General features: G+C 44.4%; 2 protein-coding genes across 3 annotated transcripts in view; both read left to right on the forward strand.

Annotated features, from left to right (window-relative positions):
* Positions 1-11,369, forward strand: part of LOC106529930 (cytosolic phospholipase A2 gamma) — a gene marked incomplete at its 3' end in the record, with an annotated part of 18,179 nt that overhangs the window by 4,974 nt on the left and 1,836 nt on the right. For both annotated transcript variants that reach the window (XM_014025460.1, XM_014025459.1), the window contains 8 exon segments: positions 1,442-1,628; positions 1,706-1,811; positions 1,884-2,024; positions 5,267-5,320; positions 5,399-5,539; positions 5,659-5,805; positions 5,886-5,969; positions 10,607-10,761. In XM_014025460.1, coding sequence (XP_013880914.1) covers positions 1,442-1,628; positions 1,706-1,811; positions 1,884-2,024; positions 5,267-5,320; positions 5,399-5,539; positions 5,659-5,805; positions 5,886-5,969; positions 10,607-10,761 — 1,015 coding nt within the window.
* LOC106529932 (cytosolic phospholipase A2 gamma) overlaps positions 971-11,369 on the forward strand; it is a 35,373-nt gene continuing 24,974 nt past the window's right edge. The window contains exon 1 of the mRNA XM_014025461.1: positions 971-1,393. The gene's annotated coding sequence lies outside the window, so the exon portion shown is untranslated. The remainder of the gene's footprint in view (positions 1,394-11,369) is intronic.

An 11,369-nucleotide genomic window follows, 5' to 3' on the forward strand; every position in this document is an offset into this window, starting at 1 on the left:
CCTCTCCATCTGTTTCAGGTTAGTGGACATCATTCAGTAAACTGTCCCGTCGGGAAATATGTCGCTACGTCACACAGTGCATCACATTTTTGCCTTTACTAAACACTTTTGATACTTTTGGAGTGCTGGTGATTACTACTTTTTGTGATTCATCAGAACTAGACAAACATTTACTCTTCCCCTTTTTACCTCCGCCAAGGGCGAGGTAATGTTTTCGGTCGCATATGTCTRTCTGTCATTCTGTCATTCTGTCGTTCTGTCTGTGGACAACATTACTCAAAAACTTGTGGACGGATTGTCATGACATTTTTAACACGTGGGTACTGGGCCAAGGAACACACCATTAAATTTTGGTGATGTTCCRGATCACGATGTGGATTCAGGAATTTTTTTCTTTTAACACTCTGAGATCGGCAAAGCTGTGATGCTTTCACAGAGCAAAAACAGTGAGTTGGATTGGACAACACGGACTTCAAACTTTATAAAAGTAACGTTAAAACCAGATTTAATGATGAATAATTTTTTGGCATATTTTGCACATTTTAACACATTTGGTGCACACGTAGAGAACGTTTTGTGACCAGGAAGTGTGTGACTGCACCATGAAACCTATTTTTCCCATTTCGTCAAACACACCACTTTTCCGAAACAACCAATCACAACAGTTTCTTGCTACTAGGCTTGTAAACAGAGAGCTTCTGGCCGGGCCTCAAAGTTTGGAGATGGGGGGAGCCAGGAAGCACTTTATAAAGAGAGTCAAACCATTACAAACTCATACAAGGGGATAAAACAGACGTTTCACACGGTGAAATGTGACTGATGAAAACTTAGGAGCTTAATCCAACACCAGTTTGATGATGAAAAATGTYGGGTGACGAGCCTGACCTTTTTTTTTCACACTGGACTCCACCGGGAAGAAATCCCTTGCATACTGCCTGCTTAAATGTTCGCTATGTCAGAACTTATTCGACAAATGTGTTTCCATCTCTGCTTTTGCGCATTAACTCTATGACAGGATGGGGGGAAATTGGTCTTGGCAGAGGTTTGCACTCTCCGAGTGCTTGTAGTTTATACAATGTAGTTGTGTGCACTACTTTTTTCCTCTTAAGTATAATAAACACAAAATGAAAATGGTTAATTTTACGTATTTGCAACTCCTCCCTGCATCTACATATTACAAAGATGAAAGATGAATTTTATGTTTTTTTTGTGTGTGTGTGTGTGTGTGGGTGTTTTTTCCAGTGTATATAAAACATTATTGCTGTTCCTCAGAAACGAACATAATAAGAGGGTTAAAATATTTATGAAATCATGTGATGTTGTCGTTCACATTTGTCTTGTTGTGTTACATGGTAGTTGTTATAGTTATAGGGTGTTGTTATAGGGCAGTTAGGCTTTTTTGAACATGTGTATCAGTCTCACTTCCTGTCCACATGAACAGGTCCATGGCCTCCCTGTACAGTGACCCTAAGTGGAGCTCCAACATGGAGGATGCTGTGTCCAAACTATCAGGTTCTGGGATTGAGTTAGAACAGGCTCTGGCCTGGGTGGGTGAAAAAACTAAAGAGGAAAACTTCTCTCTCACTGATATTTGGGGAGTTCTTACCACTGCTGGGGTCATGAAACAGGTACCAGGGACACTTGTAATACAGCTTTTCTGAAATTCAACAAACACAAAAAGTTATTTAAAGTGGTTTCTCATCAGATGAATGAACGGCAGCTCTCACATGAGGTCGAAAGGGACGTCACCAATCCATACCCTATCTACTGTGCTGTAGAGAAGCACAGCTTCTCAAATGGGCCTTTCAAAGGTAAATGYATGTGTCCATGAAAAATTATRGATTTTTGTGCAGCAAAGTAAAGTAGACTGACTTGTCTCTTAGGAAAATGGTTTGAAGTAAGCCCCCATGAAGCAGGATTCACAGAGTTRGGCCTCTTTGTTGAAACGTCTCTCCTGGGCAGCAAATTCAAGAGTGGAAAACTGCTGGAGAAGAAGCCAGAGATGGACATTATCCAGTTTCAAGGTGTGTTTCTACAGAAATATCATAACATGCATTTACCCATTTTTACTTGCACAAAATCATTTTATCACATTCTGAAAAACTATTTCATTAGTGAAAGTCACACATTTGTTGTCAGGGGCTTCTTGCCCTCGGTAGGGTCACCCAAGGCAAACAGGTCCTAGGTGAGGGATCAGACAAAGTGCAGCCCAAAGACCCCTTATGATAAATGCCACAAATGGACTGAGTGTTCCCTCGCCTGGAYGYGGGTCATTGTTGCCCCGCTCTGGAGACAGGCCTGGAGGTGGGGCACAGTGGCGAGTGCCTGTTGGCTAGACCTTTGCCCATGGAGCTCGGCCAGGCACAGCCTGAAGAGGAGACATGCTTCCCCCTGCCCATGGGCTCAACACCTGTGGGAGGGGCCAAAGGGGTCGAGTACAGTGTGTCATGGGCATTAGTCGAAGGTGAGGACCCTGGCAGTCCAACCCTCAGCTACAGAAGCTGGCTCTAGGGATGTGGAATGTCACCTCTCTAGTGGGGAAGGAGCCTGAGCTGGTGTGTGAGGTTGAGAGGTTCTGACTAGATATAGTTGGACTCACCTCGATGCACCGATCTGGCTCTGGAACCAGTCTCCTCGAGAGGGATTGAACACTCTTCCACTCTGGAGTTTCCCCTGCTGGGACGCGCAGAGCAGAAGTGGGCTTATTGTACCCTATCTTGGTGCCTATACATTGGGGTTCACCCTAGTGAACGAGAGGGTAGCCTTTCTCCACGTATGTGTGGGGGGACGGGTCCTAACTGTTTGTGCCTATGTGCCTAAAAGCAGTTCAGATCATCCACCCTTTTTAGAGTCCTTGGAGTGGGTGCTGGAGTGTGCTTCTAATGGGGACTTCCTAGTTCTGCTGGGGAACTTTAATGTTCACGTGGGCAATGACTGTGAGTCTCTGACACCCCCCCCCCCCCCACCTCTGGACTGGTGCGTTGTTATTCGACTTCTTTGCTCATCATGGATTGTTCATAATGAACACCATGTTTACGCATAAGGGTGACCATATTATGCTCTTGGCACCGGGACACCTTAGGCTGCAGTTCAGTGATGGTCTTTGTTGTTCCATCTGCTCTGCGGCGTATAGTGAGGGTCTGCTGGGAATGTCTGGCAGAGTCTCCAGTCAGTCTGAGTTTCAACTCACACTTCTGGGAGAACTTTAAACATGTTCCAGGGGAGGTTGGGGTTGGGGACATTGATTCCGAGTGGGCCATGTTCTGGCAGTCTAAGCGGATTACAGCTCAGATGGTTGCTGAGGCAAAAACTTGGGCGTGAGATGAGTTTGGAGAGGCCATGGAAAAAGACTTCATTATGGTTTTGAGGCAATTCTGTTCCACCATCCTGCTTCTCAGGGAGAAAACTTTTCACCACCAGCACAGTTTATGGTGGGGATGGTGCGCTGCTGACCTCAACTCGGGATGTTGTGGGTCAGTGAGCAGAATACTTTGAAGACCTCCTCAATCCTACCAACGCGTCTTCCAACGAGGAAGCAGAGTCGGGGGACCCTAGGTCAGACTCTCCATTCTCTGGTGCACGGCATCAGAGGTGGATGAGATTTGCCCGGAGTTTCTTAAGACTCTGGATGTTGTGGGGTTGTGTTGGTTGACGTGACTCTACAATATCACATGGATATTGGGGGTAGTTCCCCTGGATTGGCAGACCAGGGTGGTGGTCCCCCTGTTTAAAAAGGAGGACCGCAGAGTGTGTTCTAACTATAGGGATCACACTTCTAAGCCTCCCTGGTAAGATCTGTTCAGGGGTCCTGGAGAGGAAGGTCCATTGGATAGTCAAATCTCAGATTCGGGAAGAGCAGTATTGGTTTTCATCCTGGTCGTGGAACAGAGGACCAGCTCTACACCCTCAGCATGGTCCTGGAGGGTACATGGGAGCTCGCCCAACCAGTCTACATGTGTTTTGTGGACTTGGAGAAGGTGTTTGACTGTGTCCCTCGGGGACTCCTGTGGGGGGGTACTCCGGGAGTATGGGGTACCAGGCCTGTTGATACGGGCTGTTGGGTCCCTGTTTGACCGAGTTTGGTCTGCATTACCGGAAGTAAGTCAGACTCATTTCCAGTGAGAGTTGGACTCCGCCAAGGTTGCACTTTGTCACAGATTCTGTTCATAATTTTTATGGATGGAATTTCTAGGAGCAGCCACAGTGTTGAGGGGATCCGTTTTGGTGACATTAGGATTGCATATCTGCTTTTTGCGCATGATGTGGTCCTATTGGCTTCATCAGATGGTGATCTCCAGCTCTCACTGAAGCGGTTTGCAGCAGAGTGTGAAGCGGCCGGGATAAGGATCAGTGCCTCCAAATCTGAGACCATGGTCTTGAGCTGGAAAAGGGTAGACTGCTGCCTCCAGGTTGGGGAATAGGTCCTGCCCCAAGTGGAGCAGTTTAAGTATCTTGGGGTCTTGTTCACAAATGAGGGAAAAATGGAGCAGGAGATTGATAGGTGGATTGGTGTGACATCTGCAGTGATGTGGGTGCTGTACCGATCTGTCGTGGTGAAACGATTTACCGTCAGTCTATGATCCTGCCCTCATTTATGGTCACAAGCTTTGGATGGTGACCGAAAGAATGAGATCGCAGAAACAAGTGGACGAAATGTTTCCTCCGCAGGGTGTCTGGGTTCTCCCTTAGAGATAGGGCGAGAAGTTTGGTCATCCAGGCGGGACACTGAGTAGAGCCGCTGCTCCTCCATGTCGAGAGGCGCCAGATGAGGTGGCTCGGGCATCTGGTTAGGATGCCTCCTGGACGCCTCCCTGGTGAAGTTGTCTGGGCATGTCCCACTGGGAGGAGCCCCAGAGGAAGACCCAGGACATGCTGGAGGGACTGTTTCAGGCCTGGGAATGCCTTGGGATTTCCCCAACCCCGGATAAGCAGAAGAAAACAGACGGATAGAATAATTACACTTTCTCATATGCAGCAAATCACATTGTCACACTGGAAAACATGTTAAACTAGAGTAATTGCATTTTAGTGAATGCTGAGTGTTGAGACATTTTGAAGAATGAATTGACAAAGATTAAAAGAAATGCAGAACAAAATCTAAACTCAGGAAAATCACAACAAATTGCTATTGAAGTCACATGACTGAATTTTTATTATTCTTTTTTTTTGTAATTTGTAAGTCATAATCATTGAAACTACAAGAAATAAGGGCTCAAAATATTTCACTCACTTTATGTAATAGAGTTTTACTTTTTCTACTCTGCAGGCATTTTTGGCAGTGCACTGGCTAACGAGGAGACAGTCAAAAAAAAGCTGGATGGTAATTGGTGTTTAAACTACAAACCTGCTAAGTGTGTTAATCCTTATCTCACACTCTAGCTTTGTGTGTTTGTTTCAGCAATTGGAAACATTGATGCTGCTACTGAAAAGTATCTACATGCACGCAAAGTATTCAGTAACTTGATATGTCTGGTCAGAAGCATCATTAAGGACCCCACAGCACAGTCGGATTTGGATCAACTGCAAAAAATTCTACAAGGTAAAATTTATAAAATTGTTTGGCGGTTAAGGCTGAAAATGTCTGCTGTGTAATAATGATGCAGGGACTGTATATCTGATTGAATATGCAGCATGAATACGTATTCCTCTCTTCTCCAGACAAGTGTAGTTGTAATGACTCCATGCTGCTAAGATCTAAATGCCCAGAGGAAAAAGAAAGTCTGCTCCAGCAGCTGAACCAGGATCTTCTGGTAGCAGTTCAGACCTGGAGCCAAGGATTGGAGGATGGAGGCTTCAAAAGCCACGGTGAGTACACAGGAGTTGGTTGCCTTTGTTGGAGAAAAGTGACATTTCTTTTAATTTAATTTCAACTGTCTTTTCTGCAGCTTCTTTTATTACGGAGCAACTCGTTCCTCTTATAATAAAATGGGAGTGGGGAACAATCAACAACTTCCTCTACCAATACCAAGGTGAGAACAAAGACATACAAGCTCTGATTGGAAGTAAATAAACAAATGATTCATTTTATCTCATTTTGACACATGAAGTGTTCAACAAAGATGCATTACAAAAAAACCCTATGCTGTTAGAATTAAGGCTGGGTTATAGTCGCGCTTTGGGTTGTTGCGCAAGCTCCGCGGAGTACATGCGCTCCTGAGCCGCGTGCTGTTTGATAACATAGCTAACGTTCATGTTATCACTGTTCTTCCATCACCGACAGACGGCAGTACGGTACCAAACCAGCGGAAAAGTAGTCGGGAAGAGTGTAGAAGAAGAAACGCTTGACGTCACACATAACAAAGTAACAATATTTACCTCTTTTTTTATATTATCTGTTTCTCTGTGCTTCACGAACTGAGAGAGCAACACTGGTTTGTTTCCTCCAGGATCACAAACCGGTCGTAAATATTTTTCCATGTCGTCCGGCATATTAACTCATCTTTCTTTAAAGTCGTTACTATTTACTTCCATGAGTTTTGAGCCATGTAGTTGTCTTTATGATCTCTCATGGAGGGATCATACAGATGCCGGTACATTTGGACCTGTTCAGCGAGAGCACCTTCGCAACGAGTGGCGTGCAGCCTTTGCGGAGCTTCAAAATTTCTGAGGTGCACGACGCGTGGGGGCGGGGATGCCGCGATTGCATAACTTCTGATGCAAACCTCTCACGCCCTGTGCGTCGCATCAACTATAACATAAGCTTTAGAAGAAAGTTTGCTTTAGGCTCTGTTCAGAGACGTACATCAACTGATTAATGAACCTGGAGAATATATATCATTTTACAAAAAAAAAACATGTTTCAGGAAAAACAACATGGCATGATGAACCAACATTTGCTTTTTTCCCCACCATTAAATTCAGCAGTTAAATAAAGGGCTAGTTCCTTTAAATGTTTGCCTTTGCACTCCTGGAGATAAACTCTAGTTAGATATCTAAGATAATTTGACTTGTCAAACCTGGTCAAAATTATTCAAAACTGAATACAAATGTCTGAAAACACAGTTTACAGTAAAATTATATAACTAGAACTATCTAGAACTGTAAAATTTAAAACATATGCTTTCAATATCTGTCCAATCTGAAATAGCTATCCATCCACCCCTTATCTTGTGCTTATTCCGAGTCGGGTCGCAGATGCGCCGGCTTCAGCAGGGAAGCCAAAATCTTTTTCTGTCTCCACATCTTCTGACTGTTCTGGGAGGACTCCAAGGTGTTTCCAGGCCAGACGAGAGACATATAGTCTCTTCAGCATGTCCTAGGTCTTTCCTACGGGTCTCTTTGCAATCAGACATGCCTGGAGCCACCTCCCTTGTGAGCCTTCCAAGAAGCATCTTTACCAGATGATCCACCTCAGCTGGCTCCTCTGGATATGGAGAAGCAGCAGCTCTATTCTGAGTCTCTCCTGGATAACATAACTTCTCACCCTATCTATAAGGGAGAGTCCAGCTACCCAGCAGATAAAACTTATTTCAACCTCTTGTATCCACAATCTTGTTCTTTTGGTCACTACCCTAAGTTTCTTGGCCATAGGTGGGGGTAGGAATGTAGACCTACCAGTAAACGGAGGGATTCACCTAACAGCTTAGCTCCCTCTACACCAAAACAGATCGGACCAGTCTGCAAAACTCCAGAAGCCGCACCAATACATTTGTCAATCTCCTGCTCCATTCTTCCCTTATCCGTGAATAAAACCCCAAAATACTTGAACTGCTACACTTGAGGTAGAACCTCATCCCAACCTGGAGAGAACAATCCACCCTTTTGCAAATGAGGACCATGGCCTCAGATTTTGAGGTGCTGATTATCATTTCAGCAGATCTGGTCCACACTCTGAACCCTGCTGCCGTGGAGCTTTTCAACTACCTTGGTGACCTCAGCCCCAGTTATGGACAGACCAACCCCAAAATCCCGGAGTGAGCTTCCTCCATGAAAGATGTGCCAGTGGGATTGAGGAGGTCAGAGGTATTCTTTCCACCTCCTGACGACATCACTGGTTGTGGTCAAAGGCACCCCACCTTTACACATTGTTAGTGAAGTGCTGCTTTCCCTGCCCCAGCCACCAGATGGTTTGCCAGAATCTCCTCAGAGCCGATTGAATCTCTTTATCCAAGGCCTCACTGAACTCTTCCCTCATCTGATCATTTGCCTCAGCAACAGCCATGGGTGCAGCCCACTTGGCCTATCCATACTCCTCATTTGCTATCAGTGTCCTACTAGCCTATAAGGCCTAGAACTATTCTTCAGTTTGATAACCTCCCTAACTTGAGGTTTTCACTGCCAACTTCGAGGATGGCCACCATAAGAAACACCAACAACCTTGTGGCCACAACTCAAGATAGCTGCTTCAACAATTGAGATGCAGAACATGGACTCAATGTCCCCCACCTCATCTAGGAGGTAGTTAAAAATCTCCAGGAGGTGTGATTTAAAAATCTTTCTGATGGGTTCTTCTGCCAGGTATTCAAAGCAAACAGTCACTGCATGTTTGGGTCTGCCGGGTATGTCCAGCATATTCCCCCACCAACTCACTATCAGATGGTGATCAGTTGACAACTCAGCTCCTCTCTTCATCCAAGTGTCTAAAACATGGTGTTTGAGATGTGCAAACTGTGATCATCAAAGTTCAACAACAGAAGACTACTCGAGTTTAGATCAGGGAAGGCCGTTCCTTCCAGTCACACCACCCCCAGGTCACATTGATGTACTGAAGTCCCCCAGCAGAATAAGTGAGTCCCCAGCTGGAGCATCTTCCAGCACCCTCACTAAGGACTCCAAGAAGGCTGGATATTTCAGTCTTTTGGAACTAAAGTAGAACTGGATAGTTTTAAACTTTTTTATCATAAAACTAAAAACATCTAATATTTTAAGTGAATTCTATGTTTTTTTTTTAAGCAAAATTAACATAATCACTGTTTTATTTTTGTTCCAACACTGGGTTCTGATGATGATAGAATCCAATAACCAAAGCATGGATGAACCATTTTAGTTCATATTCTCCAACTCTCATGTTTTCAAGTAGGGCTGGGCGATCCATCCATCCATCCATTTTCTGCCACTTGTCCGGGATCGGGTCACGAGGGAAGCAGACTAAGCAGAGCGACTCAGACTTCCCTCTCCCCAGCCACTTGGATCAGCTCGTCTGGGGGAATCCAAAGGCACTCCCAGGCCAGCCGAGAAACATAGTCCCTCCAGCGCAGAGGTGCCCAAAGTGGGGCCCGCGGGCCAAATTTGGCCCGCCAAGCCATTTGATTTGGCCCACTAGCAGTTATCCTGGTTACTAGATTGCAATCTCCTGTTTTAGAAATCCTATATTTGCACTTAGTCTTTTCAAACATTGGTCCAACTAGGTACAAGAAACTGTAGTCAGATAAACTTAACTCATGGTGCTCACTTTATATTTAAATTCTATTAAGATTAAACTTAAAATACAAGTAACTTCAAGAGACATTTATATTAGATTTAAGTCCATATAGATTTGCACACCTTATAAGACCCTATACTCAAATTTTAAATTATGGAAAGTACCATGAGCCTGTGCTGCCCGAGCAAATGTTGAATTTTCTCAATGTCCATGGGCTGAAACAAACAAACAAACAAACAAACAAACAAACAAACAAACAAACAAAATGTGGGCAACTGCACTAGCTTAATCATAAAAAATAGAACTTTACTTGAAGTATTTGCATTTCATGTATTATACTATTGCATTTGGCCCACCACCCTCAGATTGATTTTAATTTTGGCCCTCTCAGGGAAAATATTTGGGCACCCCTGCTCCAGCGTGTCCTGGACCTTCCCCTGGGCCTCCTCCCATTGGGACATGCCCGGAACACCTCACCAGGGAGGTGTCCAGGAGGTATCCTAACCAGATGCCCCAGCCACCTCAACTGGCTCCTCTCGATGTGGAGGAGCAACGGCTCTACTGAGTCCCTCCCGGATGACGGAGCTTCTCACCCTATCTCTAAGGAAGAGCCCAGACACCTTGCAAAGGAAACTCGTTTTGGCCGCTTGTATCCGCGATCTCGTTCTTTTGGTCACTATCCAAAACTCATGACCATAGATGAGGGTAGGAACGTAGACCGACCGGTAAACCGAGAGCTTTGCCTTCTGGCTCAGCTCCCGCTTCACCATGACAGACCAGTAGAGTGCCCGCATCACTGYAGAYGCAGCACCAATCCGCCTGCCRATCTCCCGCTCCATTCTTCCCTCATTCGTGAACAAGACCCCGAGATACTTAAACAGCGTTTTTATACTGGATTACTTTGGTTAATTCTGCGATTMCGTCTGCGTTTCCTTAGCAACTTATAAACGGAGGTGGARCAGGAGAAGGTGGATTCTGATTGGCTGTGGTCGCGCACATTTCTGCCATGTTTGATCGAGTCAGAGGCTCACAGTTGATCACCGCGATCGACCTGAATTTTCTCGATCAGTAATCGCGATCAAATAATCGCCCAGCCCTATTTTCAACGACAGCAGGCAGCTATCTTAAATGTAAGAGTTCCCCTAATTACGTTCTTTAGGAAGGAAGTATCAACAAAATAAGCGTATCTTTGAAACATGGGCTTGAATAAGAATTTTAAACCATTTGATTTTTTGCCATTGACAGATTCCTCAGTCCCCCCTTACCTCCAGTCTAAAGAACAGTTTCACCTGATGGATGCTGGGCTGCTGATCAATGTGCCTTATCCTTCATTTCTGGGGGACAAGAGAGACATTGATCTGATTATTGCTCCAGAGTACAGCGCTGGAAACATGTTTGAGGTAATCAAAGATAAGTGAACTCAATATTACAGGTGTTTTAATGGGAAAATTAGAATTTATCTTTTTTGATATTATTAAATTTGATAGTAATATAACTGGCTTTCCTGCAAACTGGTCACCCACAGTCACACAAGCATTTATATAAAGAACACTGCAGCAATAAATATTAGATAAATAAATAAATAAAAATAATAGAGTGAAAAGTAAAACCACAACAGCTTTTTTTAAACACAACAGCACATTGGACGTCTGTCCATAAACACACACACACACACACACACACACACACACACACACACACACACACACAGCGAGGGATACTTTGTGGGTGTTTTATTCATGAGGTTAGCTGAGGAGACTGTCCTCCATGTTTTTTTTATTATTTTTTTGTTTGAAGCCAGTTGTTAAAAGAGCTAGAAGATCAGCTGGTTTGAACCTATTGAACATGAGCTGATATTCACGTGACATTTTTTATCCATCACCACCAATAACCAAACAAAAATAAAAGTTTTTCCTTCGTGGACTCTTCACCCAACACAACACTGACCATTGAGTGAAAAAAAACCACAATATCCAGCCATAATTATTGTTGTTTATATACTTATATG

The sequence above is a fragment of the Austrofundulus limnaeus genome, unplaced genomic scaffold (genome assembly GCF_001266775.1).
Source record: "Austrofundulus limnaeus strain Quisiro unplaced genomic scaffold, Austrofundulus_limnaeus-1.0 Scaffold477, whole genome shotgun sequence".
NCBI classification, from domain to species: Eukaryota; Metazoa; Chordata; class Actinopteri; order Cyprinodontiformes; family Rivulidae; genus Austrofundulus; species Austrofundulus limnaeus.